The 25958-nt window shown below is 41.8% G+C and overlaps 1 protein-coding gene across 1 annotated transcript; it reads right to left on the bottom strand.

Moving 5' to 3' along the window:
- Positions 1–4271: 4271 nt before the first annotated feature.
- mindy3 (MINDY lysine 48 deubiquitinase 3) lies at positions 4272–25958 on the bottom strand. Its single transcript, XM_079562318.1, has 16 exons — positions 25860–25958; positions 25151–25476; positions 24661–24740; positions 24466–24526; positions 24162–24374; positions 23987–24038; positions 23460–23574; positions 23315–23388; positions 23150–23229; positions 22907–22977; positions 22616–22696; positions 13913–13985; positions 11074–11146; positions 8696–8783; positions 7322–7393; positions 4272–5307 (listed from the first exon to the last, which is right to left on the bottom strand). Exons 2-16 carry the CDS (start codon positions 25242–25244, stop codon positions 5158–5160), a joined length of 1377 nt encoding a protein of 458 aa, XP_079418444.1. The 5' UTR covers positions 25245–25476; positions 25860–25958; the 3' UTR covers positions 4272–5157.

Genomic DNA, 25958 nt, shown 5'->3' with positions numbered 1-25958 from the left:
CCTCAGTGCAGACGACAGAGCCTCGCCCCCGCCCTCTGCACAAAACTTTACCCCCAGTCTCCCTCACACACACACATCAGCGGGCACGAACCACATCTGAGAGCGCGCAAAGAGTCTGGCGCGTCACAGCTCCTTTTATGGCGCAGACGGAGTTTCTGGAACTATTTTGGCTGCGATCCCAAACACATGACATTTATAGTGTATTTTTTTTTTAATAAGTCACTTTCATTAAGTAGAAATTGGTATGCAGCCTAATTAAAGGTTCAACGTTCAAAGTAAATGTTGCCTATGTTAGGTTGGCGCAAAATCTGAATTTCGAAATGTCATGTGAAAGGAAATCAGTAAATTACCACTAGGAGTCTGCTTGATAATAAATAAGCCGGTTACCCATTAAAGCTGCATTATGCAACTTTCTATGTGGAATAAAAAGTTGATATTTGTACATATTTGACATTATAGTGACCCAGTGGCTGTATGAGTGGTCAGCATGGTACCTTTACTTTTTGATCTCAATTGTTTTGTAGGTTTTTTGGTGAGAGGGTCCATCAGCAGTGAAAACCTTCCAAACAACTGATCATGGAACATCCTAGAGACCACTGTGATCGAAAGTAAAGGCGCCATGTTGACCATCTCATGCAGCCACTGGGTCAAAGGTCAAATACGCACATAAAAAGTTGCATAATGCACCTTTAAAGAGACTAGATGCAAGTTGGCCATTTTATGCTCACTTCTGCCACCTCAGGTCTTAAACGTAACTGCAGTCTCTATATTAAGCTTGTGCATGAAGGCAACTTTTTGAGTGACAGTGCAGGATTTTAGAGGCAGTTGTGGCGAATAGGTCTGGGCTCATTCTACACACAAAAGGAACCCATTATAGGCCTATATCATCCTTCTCTATCTTCATATAGAATGGGCCAGTTCCTTCCTCTATAAAAACCACTGCCTTCTTCCTCTGTAAATAATCACTTGTAATTATGTCACTAATTATTACGTGGGCCAGGAGGGGAAAACCTCTGGAGCTGCTGCAGTAGCAGTCGGGACCATATACAGCAGCTCACCGTTTCACTCAACACCATGCGTTTCCCTCAAAACACTTGAGGGAAACACACGTCGTTTATGCTGAATATAATCTCCTACGTGATGAAGACGTGACAGTCGGCTCACGAGAGGCTACTAAATCACACATATTTGAACGCGTGCCCGGTAAAACTGCAACTTCGCGTGCGTGTTTTGGACTCTTCGAAAGCGCATGATGGGTTTTCCTCGTTTCGCTACTGACCGTGTCACGTGACATGTTCCCAAACCAGGCTGGCTCCACTGTATCCATCCATAAACCTGTGATAACACATTCTGGCAACATGAATACATAGATAAATACATAAACAATAAAGCATAGAATATTAAATAATCATCAAGGTAATTATAGAACTGCTGGGTATTGGGTAATAAACATGAGATTGACAGAGTGACAAAGTAAATTTCTTTTGGGACCTTGAGCATACCATTGTTTATTAAATGAATCTGTTCAACATTAAACTTTAGAGCTGTTATGCGAGGACACGCCAAATAAAGATCGTTCTGTCGTTTGTGGTGAATAAAACGGCAACATTTTAATTTCTCGTTCTATGCGTTATGCTTCTTGTCAAAAGAATTGGCGGCAATAAGTCATGAAACAACCCCGTCTTGCCAGATGGAAAACTTTCTTCCACTCTGTCCTTCACTCATCTCTCCATCCATAAAAAAAGACATTTCTTGAATTATGTCCCATTCTTTGCTGCTTCTTGACCTGTTTCACGAGAAAAGGGTCCAAGTAAGACAGGCCTGTTCTCCTTCAGCTATTTCACCTAAATCCTAAAAACAGATGAAAAACAGGAGGCAATGAAACATGATGGATTGAGAGGGTATTGGATAAATTGTTTTGGGGTTATAGTCAGTGGTTTATTTGTAGAGAAATGTTCTCACCCACTTGGCACTTTGAGGATGGGACATGAACTTTTTGGACAAGATCACTCAGCTTGTATTTTAAGTATGTGAATTGACAAATGAAATATACACTCTGTATGGACAAGGCAAAATGGCTAAGCACTCACAGCAAGAAGGACCCATATGTTTGAATGTTTACCCTGGTTACCCCCATCAACCTAAAACACAGTAAACCAGCCACTCCCCCAGTTTGGTAATCCTAACCATGATCCTCCACTCAAGATCTGGTGATCTCACTGCTCATGACAAGGTTCCCCAGTGGAAATGGTTTTAATGATGTGTTCAGCGCAGAGAATGAGGTCCAATACAAAATACTTGACTTTTTGAATAGTTATGTGTCGCCTCTGCTTTCCACTCGCGTTGTCAAGATGTCTGGGCTCCCTCAGACCCACCACCAGAGCCTTTTGGACTGTCCAGCTTTTCTCTTAACGGATCAAGACAGTGGAACTTTGCCCCACTGGCTTAAAATAGCAGACAAATATAGCTTTAATAAAAGGTCTGGCTGAAGTCGGACCTTTTATTAAAGCTGCACACGCGATAATGCTGCATGAAATGTTAATTATTGATGTGTGAGAAAGGAAGGTCCAGGGTTTGATTCCCGGCCAGGATGGGGCCTGCCTGTGTCTGTGTAGGTTTACTCGGGTTTCACACATTTGCAACAACCCTCTGACCACCATCATTTATTCAATCACCCAATCCTTTTTGTAACCCCTTGTTAATATACGAAAAACCTCTTATGCGATTGTTGCTGTTTGTCCAATGTCTATTCTTATTTTGGTGTTTTTACGTCTATGTGTGAGTAACTGTTGCTCGTAATCATTCCTCTCCACTGTCCTAAATCAGATACATTTCTCACAGATATCCAGTTTCTTCCAAATACACACATTAAGTCGCATACTCTTCGGGTTACTCGCTTGTAAGTCACCCAGTGTTTTCAGATCTGCAGATTTACAGCAGGTCTTTCCGCATTGATTAAAGCGCGCACACCACTGTAGGACACAAAACAGTGCTTACTTTACACACTGCAGCCTCCGTCCCCTTTTTTACAAACTCGTAATGAGACTGTAAAGCGCGCTGTTATGCCAGATTAGGCCCACATCCCTTATCCATTAGAGGAATCCATTAAACACACAGTCCCCAGCCAATACTACAATAAGTCTATAGTACAGACACAGACGGGGCCGGTGCATCAAGAACACAGTGCTAAATATTTCAACATCATGGAGTGCTTTTAAAAACCCCCCAATCTTTTCATTCAAAGTCACCATTCAAAAGTGAGACTTGTCTTAAAGTGATGTAGCAGTTTAATCCGTTTATGAACTATGAGAGGGTTCTTTGATTCCTGCCATACATGCAGTATCATGGGGCAAGGGCACACCCATAGCACACTCCTGCCACATTAGCAATATGTAACAGAGCGGCAACTAGGGCTGCACAACCTTGTAACGATATTGAGTTTTTAAGAAAAGAATAGAAACTGCTGTCAAATTTACGGTGTATGTTTTAAAATCAGTTTCCAGCGCAAAACATATTCAAAAGCACTGAAAAGACTGGACTGAACTTCTAAACTGACTGACTGAACTTCTAAAATAATAGACTACTAAGCATTTCAGAACATTTATGCAAAGGGCTAATATAGAGCAGCTTTTGTATATGATGAATCGCTAAGGAGGGCGACTACTGTGCTGCTATCATACTACCATTACATTATATTTACCTGAACTTTAATTGTCATATTTATTGCTCTGATTTATTGCCTTGATGTTTGGTGCAGCCCTGTGAGGCGACTTCTGTTGTGATATTGGGCTATACAAAACCATTAAACTTGAAACTTGAAACTACCAAAATTTCAATTTATTTATCAAGGTTGAATACAGAATCTTACTTTTGGTGACCTTCCTGCCCTTACTTTTTGGGCACTTTCCCCCCACTTACATCTTTGACAGGTGCCACCAAATTATAAAACTGTCCTTGATTTTCCATGTGTTTGAAACATGCCAGATTAATCTCTTGGTATGTTGCTCGGTCTCTTTTCTTCTGTTTCTTTAAACATAGTTTCTGTTTGTCTGGTTTTGAGTTTCACAGAGCAAATAAGACTTGAAGATTTAGTGTTGATGTGATTTAGGGACTCTGAGGCATCATTTGTGATTTAGAATAAACTTGCCCCAGCAAGACCCGGCACATCCTGAAACCCGAGATGTCCAAGACGTGATAGTTAAGAAGCAAAGGGCACAGAAGAAGAAGAAGACGCTCAAATTATGGAACAAACAAGCCACACATCGTTCAAACCAAAAAGTATTTATTACAGAGCCTTCAGAGTGCGATAATAAATACAAGATCCCTCAACCAACACCTGGGTGAGGAATCGCACCTTTACATCTGGCTAAGAAACACTAAGAATGTCCAGGCTGTGGTGGTGGGCGTGTGGGCTGGTCCCGTACGCTGTAAACGCTTAACTTTATGACTGTCCCACCTGTGGAAGGCTTTGGTAGGTTTTCTCTTCAACAGTCCTGAAGCTAAATGACTCGCTTAGCATTCGATATCTGTGACATGCACAAACCTCTTGCATCCTATAATAACACTTAACTGGTGCAGATCCGTAGCAAATGAACAATTAATTGAAACGATTGGTTCTTTAACTTAAAGCCACACTGTGGAACATTCCAGGTTATACTCGGTATTACTTTGAGGAGCAACTGAACTAAACTCAACACATGAACTATTTCACGCTCTATTTTTGATCAATATAATGCATTTGGAAGATTGAATGTATATAAATCTAATGTTAGGCAATTCGTAAACAAAACAAAGCATCAAGGTGGTGATGTCCCGCTCACAGAAGAGTTACGAGTCAGGTCTGAGGAGAGAAGAGGCCGCTCACAGTAAAGGCGCCATTCTTTTGAGGTATTTTTTTTTACACCAACAAAAACACCCTTAATAAAGTGAATGCATACAGTATTTATTGGGTGAAATGTTACGCAGTATGGCTTTAACTTCCTCCGCGACAAGTGACGGGACAGTGGAATGGCTGAGGTGAGATTGTTCGGTGGAATGTGAGCGTTTCACCCATGAATGTCTCGTGTACAGTTGTGTCTCATTAACATTTTTTCGTGAGCTTCTCAGTCTCTGTAATGTGCTGGACCCTTGCAGTCGACGCGTGCATTCAGTGCCGGGTCAGTTCAGAGACGGGGATCGGTCCGTGGTCCACAGCAGCTCGATGTAGGGCCACTTCGTCTGTAGGCAGCGCTTCACCGGAGTGTCGTCTGTCCGAACCATGGGGTCTTCAAAACCGAGCACCAAGGATGTTCCCTCCACGTACTCCACCTGAGAACGCAGTGGGGTAAACATTGTGAAGGGTCATAGATGTGATCATTATTCATCCCACTACAGCTCAATTGTTCTACCGTAAGAAGATCAACACTTGACAATTGTAAAAAGGTACAGAGAATAAATACTGAGGCTAAAAATAATGGCTCATTTTTCATATATATTAAGCGATAACTTGACGTGGTAATCATTCTGACAGGCGTACAAACATACAAATATCAGCACTTTCCGCAGAGTTTGACAGGCTTCAACTCTATTAATGCATTTTCCGGGCTGTTCCTCTGAGGGGGCCGTGAGGGAGGCACGGGGCAGTCACTCACAAACACATACCATCCAAGTGTGTCGGTCTGGTTTTCCCATTAGAAAACTATGGGAATGGAAATGCCATCATGACCTTAAAACACTCTGCATGTTTTCCACTTGGCACTCAGTCGCGCTCAGAGCTGCAACAATTTATCCAATGACTCATTTGTAAAACGATCAACTAATTTGAGCTTCATTTCAGCCTTGTCACATCATGTCACAGCCAGTGTTGAGCAGCAGCAAAAACAAGCTCCACATTTAATAAATATGACCAGAAATGCAGTGGCTGTAAAGTCTTTCTATGTGGAGTTTGTGGTCGCCTGCAAACAGTTTGGCACTGGTTGAAGGATGGGTCAAATGGAGGGTATTTAACCTCTTAACCCACTGCCTTTACCGAGCACATTTTCTCCAGTCTCCTCATTTGAAAGCTAAGACCCGCAAAACTGATCTGAACTGATCTTTTTCCTTGCGTTGTTGACACTTTTTTGTTGCGTTTTCAGCCTTGTTTTGATCTGGTTATTCGTATTTTTATCCTTCATTTGTCGCTTTTTTGTTGCTCTTTTGTGATGCGTTTTCATCTCGATTTTGTCGCTACTTTGACGCTTTTTTCAAGAAGCTTCTATTTGGATCATGCCAAACTGAAGAAAATATGCTTTGTTTAGACGGGAGTTAAAGCAGTACTAAGTAACTCATGCCCCTAGAGGCCATTGGCGCCACTGCAGGTGACGTAGCATGTTGCAGTTTTTTACTCATTAATTGTCCGTGAGAGTAAATACTACGCTGACAGAAAAGACAAAGGGAGAGAGGGATACTGTACATCCAATTACACAATGGAGAATTTTACGGTTTAAGTGGCGCTAGCCCACAGTTAGCTTGACCCATTAGCCTGTTAACTACTTCTTCATGATTCTATTAGTGTGTATTGGGGGCTCCGACCCGTAGGCTGCGAAGTTGCAATTATAGTTTTCTGACCAGAGACACCGGGGGGAGATGAAAGACCCAATGATCCCATCAACACTCGTATTACCCCCAGAGGGACTACAAAAAGGATTTATTAAGGTAAAAACGTTACTTAATACTGCTTTAAGAGGATACATCCTGCAATGACAAAGAAAAGCACAAGAAGATTGTATCAAAATATTTGTGACATGATCCCATCACGGACTGGTGTTACTCTTGTGTCCTTGGGCAAGACACTTCAGTCACCTTGCCCACACATTGGCAGCCACGCGTCCGGCAGTCAGCCCGGGCAGATTTGATGGCTAACGCAAAATAAAGAGTGCTATAAGGCAACATCATTAAAAAAGCATGGAGGAAGAAACTCTTCCTTTGTGTTTCAGGCAGCACAAAAGAACATGATATTCCTGAGCACCAGCCCTTTGACATTTCTCCGTCACACTGAGCTTTCCTAATGACCTGTGCTTGGCAATTTATCACAGTGAAGCTGCTGACACTGGCCCCTGCACTGAGATGACTTGGAGAAACAGAGGGTAAAGCCAGGGTTTTTGGGTGGATGGACGGGCTATTAGGCTTGTAATCGGCTGCTGTTTATTCTGGAGTGGCTGGAGGTGCATGTGAGCGCCTTGTGCATGAGCGATGGCAGGAAAATACTGGAAGCATTGGGACAACAATAAAAGAAAAGGGGAATAAAACCGAAAAAGCCACCATTAGTTACAATGAAAAACGTGAAAATCCCAGAGAATCTTACCCTTTCGTTGTGGTTGGACTGTTTGAGCCCATTGTAGTGGTAGACGGGAAATGAGTCTGGGATTCCTGAATCCTGAAACAGAAACGGTCAGAGAGTGAAAAACATGTTGAGAGTCTTGTGGACGGGTTTTTCTTGCAGAGATGGAGGTAAGACTAACAGACACGGAACATAAAAACAACAGGAGGTCTCTGTCTGTGGCCAAAGCTTCATGCTAAATACTATCTGAAATTTAAATGTATGTGAGACTGTTATAATAATAACAATTTGTTCTTTTTCAGCATAAGATTTAAACATAATAAAAAGGAATAAAAAGAAGGGAATGGATACTTCCTGAACCCACTGCATGTGTGGGTGGCATCGCTGCGTCAAACCAACAAAACAGTGGGGAGTTTTACAGAAATGTCCTGACAGTGACACTGAGCCAGAACACTTAACAAATGTTTGGCTCAGAGGTGCAGCATGCTAATGGTGTGTTGTCTGAGAGCGTGGCCTGTCTAAGTTTATATGCCTTTATGTGAAACCCTAGCCCTCGCCCCATCCCTGTGTGCCTGTGTGTCCAGTTTGCTAATGGCAGTATAATTTCTTTGCGGCTCGAGTGCGTTCCTCTGGTGTGTCTCTAAAGCCCTGATCACTTTAGCACAGTTTCTCCAACCTCGCTCTCTCATTGTTTGCGCTGCTTCATAAAAGGTGTCTTACTGTTCTGTCTGTGTCCACGCAAATATCGTCATAAAACACAGGGCTCTACTTTTCACATGAGACACCACAGGAATGCGCTTTGCCGTAAAAGACCTTTGATTTACTAAAAAAGTGCTTCACAAATACACTAAGGAACCTCCAAGTGTCCATGTGACATTATAACATTCAAAAGAGCTCACTGATTAATATTTAGCTGGATTTGACCTGGTTTATGCTTAATAAATCTCTGTACTCACTGGTCTCACATTAGTACTAAAAATTGGTCAGCTGTAAGGTTCATATGACAAATTTGCAAACTAAAGAACAATAAAAAGAGAATCCCACAGAGCTACATTGACCCCTTTCAGAACATGTCTCCAACAGGTCTCCAACCTTTAATTACCCTGTGAGCTACTTTTAAGTAACAAAATGGCACAGAGCAACCTGTGCTTTGATGACATTTAAGTGGAGTTCACCTTGGAGTGTTGTAGTGTTGATATTTCAACACAATTAAAGAAATGACTCGAGTTTCCTTTTTCATGCTTAATATATTTACCTAAAAGTTTGCAAGTTTTATGACAAATATTTCTCACACAGAAGAAAAAGCATCTGAAATGTTGCATCACGCGTATGCAGAAATGTAGCGAACCTTTGGCGAGCTACTTGGAAAGAGCTGGAGATTCCTGCTTTGACACGTACCTGGTCAGGGAAGAACTCCAGCAGAAATGGCCCCAGAAGAATTACGCCCAAACTCTCCGGATCCAGCTTAGTCTTCACCAAACTGACGCTGAAATGACACAGATACGTTTCAATAAGGATGAAAACCTGCTGCGATTGTTTCCTGTCCGTATTGTCAATAGTGATAAAGTTGTGGTTTACATTAACATTAACATGAAGGAAGAATAACAAACTGTTAAATTAATAAAAACAGGACATGTCTATAGCGGCCTAAACGACAATGTTAGCAGGTTTTGAACACGATCCATCCTTTTTGAGACAGTTTAAGGATTTTAAGGACTTTACAAAACCTAAATAAATGCAGTTTTTGCTAATTTTCCTTTTTGCAAACTGCAACAATTCAAATTGCAATTTCTATTCCTTGTTTCAATAAAATCGACACAAATACTTCTCAACATAACATGAACTACAACAGAAAAATGACTTGGCTTTACAACAGCAGCATCTCATCACTCAGTCTGGACGCGTAATCATTTGGAAAGTGCCTCTGCATGTTTTACGGATACTGTGGTACAACTAAATATACCCCCGTTGGACATTCCTACACCTTGGATCAGCTTCATTATTATTGCTCTGATAAAAAATGGGCAGATCAGATTTTCCTTTTAAGGCCTTGTAGAGAGAGGCTTTGGCTTATGCCAAGACAAAGAGGTGAAAGAGACTCAACATCGCAGATTATTCATTTTAGCAGAACGGATTCAGAGATTTTGTGGCACAAAAAGTAGCACACTATGAAAAAGCCTTGTAGAAATGAGTTATCAGAGGTTATTCCGTGCTGCATATGTACAGTGTGACTGCATATGACTGAATCAAATTATACACAGGACATGTTCACACGAATATCACAGTTATTCTTTGTTTCTAACCTTCAGCTGTGGCAGAGTCAGCTGGTGTTTATCGCTAAAGGTTAAAAACAAGAAAGTGCCATGTATTGATGGTAATAATACAGGATCCACAACATTGTATGAAATGGCAGCAAGCTGGCTATTTGTAATCAAGGTATAGATTTAGGGAAATATGCATTTGACCCTTCCTTCAGTGCCACTTCCTCTGTGCAGCCCCCTGGGACCCTTCTCCAGACTTTGAGCTAGATTTATGAGTATTAGTTTTTCATCTACATTGATGTATCCCATTTTCAGCAGTGGCATTGTATTCTTCTCACGATAAAAGCTGTAAACATCATCTTGTGTGGTAAGATATTAAACCGTTTGTGGTGGGATTCTCCCTCTCTGTTACGATGCATTGGCCATCTGGTGGTCTGTAGACGACTTCAGCAGACTGGTCCCTTCTTACGCCGCGCGGCTTTAGCCTTCCTCCAATGAGAAAGTGCTCCTGTGTGAAGCGGCACTTTAAAGAGATTTCCTCCCTCTCCCGCTCTTTCTTCCTGCTGTTAATGATCTAGCCCTAAGCCCGAGCTTCAGACCCACTTTCGAGGTTCTTACTTTCTTCCTGGGCTTTTATAGCGGTCTTACTTTATAGCGGTGTGGCAGTGAAATACGAGCAAGGGGGTGGTGACCTGGCCTGGCCGTGACTTTGGAGTTAGAACTTAAGACGCGCTACAGGTGCCACACATACACACAAACACACACAAACACCCACTACAGTTGGTTCAGAGAGTTTCATTGCATTACTTACTTACTCCATTACTTCATTATTCAAGATGCTGATGTGCAATTTTTTTTTTTAAATATTCATTATACTTACAGCTATACCCTCGATAAGATTACTGTATTTTCCGGATAATAAATCGCTCCGGAGTATAAGTCGCACCAGCCTTGGCAACTACCCGGGCATGGAGGCATAAGTGCACTGTTGCTAGCTGTGGCCATATAGCTTTGAGCCAGTGATTAGCTTTTTTGTTTTCTTCTTTGCAGTAAGAGTAACCTCTGCTTTTCGCCAGTACCTCACAAGTTTCCTGCTCACCCCAAACTTTACCGTTATTTTAATTTTCAGTGCTACAGTAAGTAAGCAAGTGCTTTGTTTGTCATTGTACAACTGTACTGGAGTAACGGATACTGGTACACAAGCCTAGAGCGCCCTCTAGCGGCTGTCAGTGTGAAAATAACAAACGTGAAATTATATATTTAGATATATAAGTTGCACCTGAGTATAACTCGCACCCGCAGCCAAACATAGCTGCACTGAAACTAATGCACCTATATAATGGCAATATGATACGATACCTATATATTGTGATCCACTGTGCCTTTATTTATTATATTGTCTGTATCACCACTGTACACCAAATTTCCCTTTCAATGAACAAAGCTGTAAACTCTGCTCTGAATACTCTCTGAACAAACAACCATACGCACTCAAAAAAAGAACAGGAAACTTACTACTCCGGCTCGGACACCAGGTCAAGGGCTTTCATCACATCCTCCAGCAGAGACTCAGGGATGAAACCATTATCTGCAAACAGCACAGAAGAAGAAGAAGAAGAAGAAGAAGAGAGAACATAAAACACAGCCTTCACCCACATCCACAGCATCTGAAGGATTTACTGCGTCTGGCTCCTCCTGGGACTCGGCTCATCTGCACAGTACACCAACACATGCACCTTGTCCTGTCTCTTCTGACCTACATTCCTTTGGCATGATGATTGCTTTACCTGAACAAGAGGCCTTAAACACCCCGAATGTGCGGCGGCCAAACAGGACCCATGTGTGTCTGAGCACATACTGTTGCACTCTCATTTGCACTTGTCGGTGTGTGGGCTATTGCCAAATCAGGCCAGTGAGGTTACAGGGCATCTCCCGGGTTTAACAGGTAAAACTGAGGAGGTTTCGAAAGATGTTGAAAGAATAACCTGTTGTATCGCTCCCTTTTTTTGCTTACCACAGAAAATGAATCTTATGATGAGGTTTTAATGCCAGATGCCCTTACTGATGCAATTAGTCGTTTACTACTGTATGAGCAGAAGATGTGGGCAAGGTGTCTTGTCCCAGCAGGATTCACAACAGGGTTTTTACAGGTGGAGGCAAGTGCTTTTTTATGCTATTTAAATGCCTAAATACTATATTTTTTAATGCCACAAATGCAAAACGTCTCATGAAATATTATTTATTAACTATTAAGGCTTTTTAATTCCCCGTGGAAACCCTGATCAAGCTTAAGTCAAACTTTCAAACTTGCTAATGGGCTGAAGCTACTCCAACACTACTTCCAACACTCTGGGGATCCCCTGCATACATGCGACGCTATAATCCGTTGATACAAATGACAGCGACTAAAGCGCTGGGAACACACGGACAAAACGGTGACAATGTGCAGATATTAGAGACATATGGTCGGAGGAGTGTGAGGAGCCACTTCAGAGCGTCTGGCGCCCTGAATCCACAACAACACGACGAGTGCTGAGTCCACATGCGACGGGACAGATTTATGGAGCTTTTAGACAACAGCGCGCGAGCTAGAGTACTCCACTGTGTGTCAATACATACTTCCAGAATAAGCATACGATAAATCCTTGACATGTGTGAGGAGGGGGAAAAGGCCTATATGGTTTAGAAAGTCTGCCATGGTTGAAGCTGTAACATTGATGAACAGAGATGTCAGAAAGTGAATAATGTACATTTTTTGGCTCTAACCATAAGTACATTCATATCTTTTTTTGTTGTGGCCGAGCAAACAACAACAGCTGGACACCTCTTGAACTTACTGCAATGCAAACAAATAGACATTCTTGTATTGGAGCCATTTAATGAATAATGTTGTTTGCGGGGACAAACTGGGGCCCAAGTATCATCCAAGTCCAACAGACTGCTCATAAACTCTTAAGGTTACGGTTCCAGAGCAGCTAATCTGGGTTAATTCAATCAGCGCTCACTTTAGGACAAGCATGTGCCTCGTAAATACAAAACCTAATAAATCTAAGACTAAGCAGACACTAATAAATGCATTTAGAGAAAGAAAGCGCATTTATCAATCCATTTACATATTTTAATAAAGTCTAAGCTCATGGTAACACAGAGAGACATAATAATGTAAAAAGGATGTTTGAGCGGAGATGGTGCACGGGAATCAAGTTATTCAATTAGAACGACTTCGTGAGAGAGGCTGGGATCTTACTGCAGTGTAATAAAAGCGCCTGGGAATGCGATGGGATATTGCCTGTGTCAGTGTCGAAATGCACATCACATACACATTTTTGAGTACAACATTCAGTTCAGCACATTTGGGCCTTTTTTTCCTGACAAGATTTGTTTTTGTCGTTTCATTTGCAAATTATCTTTATAATCAAGTTTCAATTCCCCGTTGACATTTAAAATAACTATTTGACAGAAGACAAAAATATGACTCTCCATTTCTACTGGTGTGCCACAGGGTTCTGCTCTTGGGCCCCTCCTCTTCATTGTCTGTATTCTGCCGCTTGGTCACATCTTCACACAATACTCATTTTCGCAGCTACACCAGATAACACCCAGCTCACCCGTCTTAATGGCAGTCCACATTTTAAAACATGTCCAGAAGCATTAAAACTTCAGGAAAGGCTGAAATATGAACTGCGGTAAAAGCGTCAACAAGCACACGCCTTTGTAGCGGAATGGACTCCATTATTACCAGGATTTTGCCATTAATAGAAACAGGATTTGCTGTTTGCTGAACCAATTAACTGCACAGGTTTGGCCACTAGAAATTTGTGACCATTGAAATGCAGCGCTTCAGACTTCCAAACAGTGAATAAAAAAAAACCTGACAAATCAACTAAACTATCCTAAGCATCCGCAGCACAAGCACTGACCCAGAAAGAACATACATGTCTTTGACACAGCGGACACAGTTTTCTGTTGCCATTGTGTCATGGTATGTGCACTTCCCCTTTACCTTTACCCCAGTCACCTTGAAGTGTCAAAAAAGGTGCTCTCGGGGGGGAAAAAACAATGAAGAAAGAAGAAAGGAGCAGCATGGTTGATTCAGCTGTACAAGGAGCTGATCTCACCAAGCAAAACAACAACAGAACAGAACTGAACTGAACAGAACCAGGCTAAAACTGCCGAGTGTGTGTGCTAGAGAAATATTTAGATTAATTATACCACATCTGGGTCGCATGTTTGTTATAGGCCGCCCCAATAATAGGCAAATAAACCATAATGGCCTATAAAAACGGGAATAAAATGAGTAATGATCATATGTCGGCCATACGGTAAATACAGTAGATGAAACACTTTTTATTACCTTCGGGATCGAATGACTGGAAGACCCTCCTCGCCTGTTCAGAAGGTGACTCAGGACCCACCAGAGACATCTCCTGCAAAAAAACAAAACAAAAAAAACATACATATTTTTTCATGCTCTCAGGCGATTAAATGGATTAACAGTTTCTAGAAAACTATTGACAACTAATTTGGTAATCAATAAATGCTTTCTGGTCCACAGAGTCTCCTAAAAGAGGTTTTATTTATTTAAAGAACGGAAACTAAATAGAATTAGCATGGGTAAATTCTGCATATTTAAATTTTCCAGACTGTAAGTCACTCTTTTCATAGTTTGGCTTGGAGTGCGACTTATACTCAGGTGCGACTTAAATATCAAAACATATAATCCCACAATGTTTGTTATTTTCACACTGACAGCCACTAGGGGGCGCTCTAGGCTTGTGTACAAGAATCTGCTACACCTGTACCACTGAATATTTAAAAAAAAGGCAATCGAGCAGCAGAACGTTTGGCGTCAACAAGAAACTTGTGAAGGACTGGCGAAAAGCCGAGGTAACTCTTACTGCAATGAAGAAAACAAAAAAAGCTAATTGTGAGCGAAAAGCTAGATGGCCACAGCGAGAGGAACGAGTTTGCAAATGGGTGCTTGAACTACGTGGTGCCGGGAGAGGCTTGTCAACGGTGCACTTATGCTTCCATGCCCAGGTATTTGCCAAGGCTGGTGCTACTTAAACTCCGGAGTGACTTGTATGTTTTTTTCATTTTCATTTTGCATTTTATGGCTGGTGCAACTCTGGAACGACTTATAATCCGGAAAATACAGTACACGTAAAAATCTCGTCAACGCATTGGAAAAAGTAACTGCCGTGACTCGTCGACAAATAAAACAATCTCTAGATTCAGCCCTGATATGGACATGATATTTGAGTGTTTTATCCGTCATAGCTTTGTGCATATGCAACTCCAGTGGTCATTGCAATCAGCAGAAGCCTTAGCGTTATTAACTGATCTGTTGATAAAGTTGACAGTTTGTTTTCACTCAAAACACGCAATCAGGAAATCGAGTCTTGCAAAGTGCGATCCGTGACAAGCCTTGCAGTGTTTGTTGAGGAATTTTAGAAAGAGCAATGATGGCATATGAACATAAATTACGGCGATGCCTCCTGATGCAGTTTGATTACACAGTGCACAATGGCCTGAGTGAACCTGCCCCGCTACAGAGCCCATATCAGTGTTGTAAATGCGATGCGACAGGCTGCGCAGAACTCCCAAAGAGTGTGTTTTTATAAGTTTATTTGATCACTCGTCAGTCTCTAATAAAAGTCGAGGCAAAGCGATTTAATCAAGCATTGCAGAAATGTTATACCGAGAGGTTTGCATAGTGCTAAGTGAAATGAAAACACAAAGGAACAATCCAAATTTAGAGCAAATTGTAAAAGGAAATAATTTTGAATTCAAGCTTTCTTTGTTGTCGACATTGTTAAAGCCACACCACGAAGGATTTTACCCAGTAAATACAATTTATTTACAAGCATTAAGTTTATGATTATATTTGAAATAACTCATAAATGTACAAAGAAAGATGAGCCTTTGCTGAGAGCGGTGGACAGACATTCAGCAAATTGTCAGAGCTGGGATTTGAACCCACAGTGCCAAGGTAGAACAGTGCTCTGCCAAATGTGCAGCAGCCTTAACCACTAGACCACCAGTTGCACAAATGTTCAAGAATGGAAGCTAGTTTTTTCTTGCTGAATTTCCACAAGGACAACAATTAACCAGTACAGAGTGCAGTCTTGAATATCAGACAAGTTGAGGAATCTTTAATCAAGTGTATTTAACAAATGGAATCGAGACATTACTAATAAATCGAGTTTCTAACCTCGCTTGGCCTAACTGTTTAGCTAGTCAGGAAGTCCACACGGCCCTTCCATAAGTGTGAGGGAGGGCGAGCCAGTGTTTATGACAAACTGAGCTCTGGACAAACACGGCATGTTTTTGGAGAGCCAATGAAGCCTGCTCATCTCCCTTAGCTGGCCTTTATTAAAGCTTGAGCCTTCAGATCCGCACGGCCTGCTTGGGTTTCATGCGGCGCTTATTACTGTACTGGGGTCTAACTGTGAGAACAAGAGTGGGGCCAGAGAGATGACTCCCAGCTGCTGCCTCTTCATACGCAAAGAAAAACACAAGAGGCGACAGAACGCTCTCACACGTAGCATCACTGGACATGTTAATGGTACACATCGATAAATTAGCGGGAGAATTTGTCACAAGGCGTTTGACAAGGCGATGTTGCACTTATAGGGGTGGACAAGGGTCAAAACGTTGTCTCAGGAGGAGTTAAGTGTTGAGAGTGTCTCACAGGAGTCACAATGTCAAGTTAAGACATTGTAAGTGAGATTTAACATGAGCGCCGCGCTTTGAAAAATGAACTGTCCGCAAGTCGGGCGAAGACAATGTGTTTCTCTTCCACAGATGGAGAGGTTAATTGATCTTCAGCCGCCAGATGAAGTCCATATATATGGGTGGAAATTCCTGGGATGCAGGTCAACCACAGCCCGACGCCTTTATTGTTGATCAAAATGAGCTTGTTCTGTGTAAATCACCTGGTTCCGGGACGTCAACAAAGCGGCAGACGGGTAAGTGGTCCTCGACAGACACACATGAACAAAACATGTTATTAGCCCCGGCCTATGCGCTCTAATACAGGACTAACGAGCTCACAAACACAAGAATAGTGACTCACAGAGGATTCAGATTTTGAGTTTTTGGGCCTGACATAGAGGCAGAACATTGTTGGTGTGTGATGACAGGTCTGCGCCGCTGCCTTTGATCTGTGTTTTATTAGAGGCCAGAGGAAGATGCTGCTGGGTTGGAAAACATGTCGTAGGCCCGATGCGCTCCACGGGGAAGGTGTGTGTGTCCGCTCTAAAACCCGCTGTGTTTTTGTGAGGTTGTGTCAAAAACTGGGAATTTGAGTGCATCCGCTAGGTTTCTTTAGCTTCACTCCATTTTGTGATGGCTCGAAACATTTCTTCCACAATGAAATGAGTAAATAGGTGAATGGCAACTTGACTAAGAGACCTTTTAATATGCACTATCTGACAAAGGAAAGTGCCCAAAAATACATAGGTCACAAGCTCCAATATTTGGTTGGACGACCTTTAGCTTTGATTAGAGCCCGCAATGCTTCAATAAGCCAGAGGATCCAGAGTTGCATTTATTTCTCAACAAGATCTTGTATTGATGATGGGAGAGTGCAACCACTGAGCAAAGCCTTCTCCAGCACATCCCAAAGATTGTCAATGGGGTGAGATCTGGACTCCGGTAAAAAATTATGTCTCATGCTCCCTGAACCACTCTTTCACAATGCAAGAACAATTAACCCTGGCATTGTCATCTTGGAAAATGCCCATGCAATCAGGGAATAAGAAATCCATGGATGGAATAATCTGGTCATTCAAGATGTTCAGATACTCAGCTGATCTCATTGTTATGACATGTAGTGCTGCTGAAACTAGAACTAACCAACTGCAGCAACCCCAGATCAAAACAGTTACAGGCAGCGACTTCTTCTTGGACAGGCAGGTACCATTTTGACCATTTACTATTTATTAAGCTACATGCATACAGCAAAAGTATACATTTAAACCACAACCAAAACCTAATCTGGATGAAAATAGGACTAATGGATCCACAAAAGTGAAAGAAAATACACAATACAAAAAAATATGCAGGCAAAACAAGGCTTTAGAACATAAACATAAGCAATCTTAAAACATTGCCAGGACTAAGCAGCAACACAACAAACTTTCCTTACACAAACTAAACTCTAATCTGGAATAAGGCCTAATTTCATTTTATGCCACCAGTGGAACCCGGATCCCCAGTTTAAGAAACCCTCCATCGTCGCTCTACCGTCCAGTGTTTTTTATTTTGTCCTACAACTGCACATTCCAATCTCAGTAGTCCAAGTTTGTGCACACAACACTGACCCTTTTGAGTGCAGCAACATTCACAGTAGAACACACAAGGACGGACACACACGCTCCGAGAAATTAAACAAATATGAAATGGCCAACAAGTTTCCCAAAGACAAACACTGCTGCAATGTCTACATAAGAGGTCAACTATTTTAAGCGCTTCAAATAGTTCCAGTGTTAGCAGTACTCCTGTCAAATTAGACTGCTCCTGCGCAATAGAGTCAAGTGTCCCATGTCATTTATCACAGAAAAACATCATACTATCAAACATATTAGTAATTAAAACTGGTATTGAAACAAATATCAAAAGCATTATTCTTTAAGGCAGTGATAAATGCTGCAAAGGTTTGGTTTAACTACTCGTGTTGTAAACCAGGTATTGCTGAAGAACTGCTCCCAAGATGAATTCAAACAATATTAAGCAAGAGAGAGCTTTATTTTTTTCATTGCTGCAGCACAAGAACAACAATGTCCTTTTCCTGTTCCACTTATTCCCCCCCAGCCCAAGCTCCATCCTTTGAACCTTCTCTAAATGCATTCTTCTCTTTTGGAGTACTTCCCCTGCTCCTACCCTTGACTTTATCATGAATTCTGGCTTCTCTATTCATTCTTTATCTTTTGGTCCTGGTCCCCACGTTAGCAAAGAAAAGCTACAGGACAGATAGACATGCTTTACTAGAGTTACCCTTTCTGCTTCTTCCAAAGGGCTATTGTTGGAGCTGAGAGCTTCTGAGTGGCCATAGAGTGCGTCTGCAGAGATCAGTTTTCGGGGCGACAAAGCAGAGGTCTCAGGCCTGTGTGTCCTGTCATGTACTAACCAAGTAATGACTCCTCGAACAAAACAACAATATATTTTCCCTTCCTCCTCCTTTTACTTCTGTAACCAGAGTGGGTTTTAAGGTCAGCAGGATGGAAATCCATTAATTGCATGCATTTTAGAACATGTTGAGTACACATTGCTTTACAATAGCATAGGTTTTATATTTCTTACATAATTGAGATGTAATTACACTGCCAGACCAAACAAAAACCTGGACTTAACCCAAAGAATGAAATCAACAGACTGCCTGAACATCCTGAATGACCAGGTTATTCCATCAATGGATTTCTTCTTCCCTGATGGCACGGGCATATTCAGAGATGACAATCATTTTTCACACATGGATTGGCCACAGAGTCCAGAACTTAACCCCATTGAGAATCTTTGGGATGTGCTGGAGAAGGCTTTGTGCAGTGGTCACACTCTCCCATCATCAGTAAGATCTCTTGGTGAAAAAAAATATTCAAAACTGGATGGAAATAAATCTTTTGACATTGCAGGAGCTTACTGAAACAATACCATAGCAAATGCGTGCTGGAATAAGAGCTAAAAGTGGTCGAACAAAATGGTAGAGCGTGTGACCTTTGTTTGTGGGTCGGGCAGTGTAATCGCAGTTTTCCCCGTCTATTCATTGTGACTATTCAACTTTCATTTTTATTTTTTCATATAATTGTGATTATTCCCACAGCTGTAACGCAAGTTTGTTTCACCTCAAGTAGCCTACATCCTTTTGGACAATTGCGGCTCATGTATCTATTGTATCAGAAATGTATCTATTGTATTTGATATGTTCAAGGGATGACATACAACACAGCGGTGATTGATGAGACTGCCACAGATCAGAAAGGCAGCGTCTCTACAGAGAGGGCGACACGACACCAGAGAGTACGTGTACAGTGCAGTGATGGGAGAACAGCACCCAGGGGGCTGACCACAATAAGGTAGCACACACAGATACATGAGCTGCTTTTCAAAGGATTACAAAGCTCTTTAGTCACACCTGTCAAAAATTATTAATGACTTAATGTACACCGCTTTGTGACATTGTGCAGGTAGGCGGATTGCACACTTTGATTGTGAGAACATCCAGCGACCTGCGCACATACTCGGTATTCAACAAAGTAGTTTGCTGTTACAGAGCAATTTACATCAAGTTGAGTTTTGGACTGTAAGTGTGGTAGAATTAGCTCTCAATTGCCGTAATGCATCATTTAGACCATTACTACATTGTGGGAACCTATAATATGCAGTTACTCAGCAGAATTACATGATTGTAGCCTTGGCCCTGGCAAAACTGGCTATACTTTGCAGAATTCGGTCTTAAGATCATGAGATAAACCTTTTTTTCCCCCCTCCCTGGGTTATTTCAACAGTGTCACTATAATGATTTCTTACTTAAGCGCAGCAGCAACAATGCCGTGTTAATGCTTAAAAATAACACCAAATAAGCCAGAAGAAAGGTAGCAAACGGAAAGCTTATGCTCTTTTTGTAGTATGAGCTTTTCAGAATTCTTTCATACAATCTTGTCATTGCTTATATTTCTTCTCATCTTTTATAGCAACATTGCATTTCTGCTGTTCTGGGGAGGCATCTATAATTAACTGGAACAAAAAGTGCTTGAAAGTGGCAGACACTGAAGGACATTTCTAAGTGTCTTCCTGGGCGGCGAGTACCACAGGTGCTACTCTCGCTACACGACTGACCCACAGGATGACTACTGTAGACATTTGCACACCAGAAAAACCCACACAAAAGATCCCCTGGGAGTTAGACATGCAGCCTGCAAACCTCATCACTCAGCGAGGATACGGAGGGGCCAGATGAAACGGCCCTGTGATTCTTTTCCGGACTGACCACCACCACACTGCGCTAATGCATCCTTCATTCTCTCGACCCGCTTACCGAATCCCACGGGACTTATAAGCAGAGAGTAAGGCAGCGTTGGAAATCTCTGACAGGAGCAAAAAGGAAAAACCTGCTTCAAATACAACCTGCTCATTCCTCTGGCTTTTCACAAACTTTCAGGTGAACAACAGAGGTCATGGTCACTATACAACCTCAAGATACACTCACTACCACGGCTGTGTGTTCGGGAGGAGTCAGGGAAAGTAGAGTGGCCTTTGCGTAGGTAGATTAGATAAAAGCGCTAATTCCATTACGCTGATGGCCTAAAAGCAGTGGTCACACACACTGGTGGAGACTCGGGGGAATACACACCCGTCCCCAATGGCGGACACATCAGACTGAGGGATCAGGTTTGCAGCTTTTGTGGCTCGATATCAGGCTAAAAGCTGTATAACCAGGTAATGTTGTATTTTTGTGTTATGAAGCATGGGAAATCGTTGTGTGCTTCAAAATAGCTTTTCCTCTCAAGGACAAGAGGGTGGCTCTGAGTGAAGTGTGCCAGCAGATGTCATTGTGCTATGTCTATACCCAGCTTCAGTTCAAAGCGGTGAAGGCCATTAGAGCCAATGGTGTGTAGATTGTGTGCTGGGCTCTATATGTGGTGCAGATAATTCCCACTCTCCAGCGGCACAAATGGATCCAGATGGGAACTCTAGAATCACGTTCCCTACAGGAAGTCATCCACCTGAAGACACACATACAAAGCTAATGCTAATCAGGATTAGGTTCCCCGCACTCAGGAATGCACTTGTAAGAGTTAAACTATGTATCAGTGTATATGTGAACATGTCACCGGGGCCGGGGGAGCTGTAGCGATCGGTCATCAGAGCACATGACGACGTTCATCAGGGAGCCAACATCTGATCCACACGCTGCACACAGTTACGCGTGTAACCGAGCTTTTAATCAATGCGGTATTAAGGGCATAACGCTATAATGAAGATGATTGCGGGGGATTTTTGGCCTCTTCCCTCTTCCATTCTTACAACAGCAGGGAGAATCGATTTGCTCTCACTATAGCGGCTGAAGTAATGTATTAAATTACAGTAAACTTCTGGGATGATAAACAGGCTTGTTTGAATGCAAACTCGAGAGCATGCTCCGACTGACACAGCTATCTGATGACTCATACTTCAAAGTGTCTCCTGGCGAAGACTTGACCTCATGGTATGCATTCTAGCTCATGCTAGTCCCATATGTTTCAGTGTGTATAATTGCATTTGCATGTTGGCTTGGTGGATGAAGATCTAGGTATTTTCCTGGAACCAAGGCATTATTTGGTGACCGGAAAAGTGGATTTGATGACAGTTGAACTAACCCTAAACATCCCAGGTCACACTCACTTGACCCCTATTAGTTGAAGGAGAGTTTACTATACATACTGTATTACTTTGCTAAACTAATCTTTGGATGAAGAATGTCTGCTGCAACTCAGTGTTATGTTATCAGATGTTCCTCACAATTGCACTACAGAATCTGTTCAATTTCCTGTTCTGATTTTTATCCCTATTTCATAATGTAAATTCGCCAACTGGAACCAACATGGGATCCTTATTGTTGACAACAGCAAACGAACAATGCAAAGATAGGACAGTATTGCATGAAACAGGATAAACAGTGAGGAGACACCTGTTAAGGCCGGGACTCAAACCCATGACACAGGGGGGAGGCTTTCTGTGACATAACCCTTTGAGCGCGTTCAGGCCTACACAAGTCATTCTACAGATGCACATTCATGCGGTCAAGACTTATTTCATCCAACTCCGATTCCCTGAAAGTATAAGCCAGCTTTTGTGTTAAGCGTCAAACAGGCTTTTCAGACTGGCCATATATGACCATCTCTCCCTCCTCTTCTTCCCACACACCAGTATCTGACCTGCGCTTTATTAAATCTGTGCACATTCCATGTTTTGGTTTTCCTAACCTGCTGGGAAGTCTGGCTTCTGTTTCACACAATGTCCCAGAGTTTGAAATATGTGTTCGTTCTTCACGTTTGGATAAGAGTTGTGCACTTACCTTAGTGAAGAACACAGAGAGGTGAGTCTCACTGCCAAGGATCCAAATAGGGTATTTAGGAGCTTTGAGGAATGCCCCAACCTACAGGAAAACAAATGGTTTACAGTGACAAGCATTTCATACTTTTCATTTTGACACTGCTTAATAAATGTGATTGTGTTGCCACAACTTGCAGCGAATTTCTCTTCCCAAATGTATATTTTCACATAATATTTTCTCATGTTGTGCAACTAGTGCATTCTCTTTTTACATCACAAGCAACAACAATAATACTGCCACCGTAAGCTTTACCTTGCAGTAGCGAAGTGATTCCATAAGGGTAAGGAAGCCCACCATTGCCTGCTTGTGTATACCATGTAATTCTGCAAAGACAAAAAAGACATTGAACAGCATAATATAGACTCAGAAAGATAAAATATTTGTATGACTGTGCAGAAGGCAGGATTTTCTGGTGAACATTGTAGAAATCCAATGCCTCAAATGACAGTTTTGTAAATTAAAGTTGAGAGGTACAAGTGCGGTGTGCGGACTTACTCATGCCAGAACATTCCCTGTCTCCATCCCACACATTAGAAACTGCATGACCAGTTACGAGAAGATTAACCAGGCTTTGGCTACACAAACAGAAATACACAGTGTGAAGGGTGCTATTATTTTATGACTTTGCTATTCTAGAACACCAACTATCAAGAAAGTTACCTGCCATGGCCGTGCACAGGATCTATTAGAGGTTCCATGGTGTCCTGGATTTCATTCCGTATATTTTCAATTCCCTGCACAGAGACTTGTATTGAACGCTATATGAAGCAACAAACATTTCTCTTTCCACACAAATATTCTATACCTTGGTGAAAATCACAGAGTACAGAAAAAGTAAGACTCCACAGCACCCCCTCCAGGTGTGGTGAAGAGAGAGCACCTCCTCTCTGAGATCAGCAACCGACATGATAGTTCGTTTGCTGCAAAGAGAAAAATACTAAATTGAAAACATTTTCTTGAATTACAAGAGAATTTCTATCTGCAAGTTATTCCTCTAGTTGTTTCCCATGTTTGGAAGCATTTTCTATTGAGCTGCCAAACACTTTCACTGTGAGTCAGCAGGATCTTAAATTGCTGACGGTGAGAATTGCGTTCAGTGAAAGTTCAATATTCCTCTGGCAGGAGCAGATCGCATTCATTTCTTTTTTGTGACATACGGCATGTGTTTGAGAAGGAGCACTAATAAGAGGTATGCTTTGCAAGGCAATCTGTGTACAGTCAGCAACTACTGTTTCAACGCTTACTCATAAAACATATTAGGAATTAATTATTCACAAGTTAGAGTCAAGAGTCATTACAATACAGATGCACATCACACAATGTAAAACTTACTGGAGTATACTGTGAAATCTTTCAAAGCCAAGTTCTTCAACAGCCAATGCTGCTGTAGAGGGAAATACACAGTTTAAAATCAAGGACAATGTTTTTCCACAAAAGAGAATTATTACTCTTTACAGTTTCCTGAATAAAAATATCCATAATTGAATGTGGCAGATCCAAGACTCACAGGGTTGCTGTTCTTGTGCTGGTTGGCTGCTCTCTGGCTCTGGTACATCTTGTGTGTTTGACTGTGTTTGTTCGTGCGTGTTTGTGTGTATGCTCGTATCTGGGCTCTGTCCCTTGGCCCATGTCACTAAGCAGAAGCCTGTGGAGGGACTGGAAGAGGCAGATTCCAAGATTTCAGTCAGTGTTGAACACAGTGCTGTTTTCTGCTCCTCCTCTAAAAGAAATAATAAGGAAATAAAACAATTTATAATGACCCAGGCAGTATGGCAGTAATTCACATTTTGAAAGCTCTTCAAATAATTTACCTGACATATGTCTCCAATTAGGACTTTCATTGCTAAAGAGAATGTTCTTTAAGAGAAATGCCTGCACAGACACAACATTCATCATTACTGGTCAGCAGTTAAGCAATAATTACAAACCATTGTTTGTCCATAATTCTGTTATAGATAATATACAATATAGATAATGTACAAGAAAGGAAGGAATAATGCTCAAACCTGAACAGGTGCAATGACTGCACATGGACCTCCTTCAAACTGCTCCAGTGCTGTATGTTCATGCTCGCTAAAAACAAATCCTGTTGTGACAACAAAAATAAATCCACAGTTGTTTTAATATGTATTAGTATTTAAATGTAAAATACTGTGCTACAAACTAGTCCACTGAAAAAAAGAAAACATCAAGAGCAAGCAGATGCAGAGCATTATTTGCTATTAGTAAATTTCTCCATTGTGAGATCAATAAAGGCTATCTTATCTTATCTTAGTGACATGACCGTAAACGCAAGACAAGCCTGCCCAAACTTTCTGTCTTGAGATGGAAAATGGAAATGTATGAGCGGGCAAGGGCAACAAGGTTTTGTATGTAAAATATTGTTAATGACCAACACTTTTATTATTGACTCACAAAACCCACAGTCCCCACTTTAGGCATCCTAATCTATGTAACCCTCAGGTAAAGGTTAGATTTTGTTTTGTACATGCATACCTTGAGTCCATCTACGAAAGATGGATGCAGACACCACTCCATTGGAGGGTCTCCCCCAAACCAAATCAACTACTTCTTTATTCAACTCAGACATGGCAGTTTTCACAAGTGATGGGTCCACAGGTGCTCCTCTTTCAGAATGAAAGCCACGTGGGGACAGCTGAGGGCAAGTGATGTCGATCTACAGGTTCCAGGAGGTGACCAACCAATTTTCTCGGCGGGACGATCCTGCGGCATTGGCCACGGGCTTTCTGTGTGGGACGGCTCTGTCCGACAGTCAGAATTGGCGGTGACCCGACAGCGGCTTGGAGGGACATCAACGTAGACTATATTAACGTGAACACAGAATAACAGCATAAGTAACATACATTTAGATTTAGAATACTCTCAACACCCAATAAGACAAGATATAATGGCAATTATCGGCGAATTATGTTGCCTCTGCCGCCTGCAATATTTTGCTCTATCATGTTGCGATCTGAACACACAAAAGACGGCTTAGCCCTCATGTGTGCGTTAGCTAATCTTTTTTAAATGCAACAAAGTCGTTGCAAAGGCAGTCAGCATTTGCTAGCATTAGCATAACTAGCAGCTACTGTTTCATTGCTTTCATTGATTCGTTTAACTCTTTAATTCATCATCATACGGGCGGTGCTAACATGTTATTGCGCGCTGTAACAAAGCTACGACAACAGAACAGCATCATTACCTGAAAGACGTTTGGGACCTCAAATCGCCGCTGGTTTAAAAGGTATTTTGCAGCAGTTTCTCTGTGATCGTCTCTGTCATTCGTTTATTTACATCAGAT

The sequence above is a fragment of the Gobius niger genome (assembly GCF_951799975.1).
Source record: "Gobius niger genome assembly, chromosome: 8".
NCBI classification, from domain to species: domain Eukaryota; kingdom Metazoa; phylum Chordata; class Actinopteri; order Gobiiformes; family Gobiidae; genus Gobius; species Gobius niger.
This window is presented reverse-complemented; position numbering and strand designations above follow the sequence as displayed.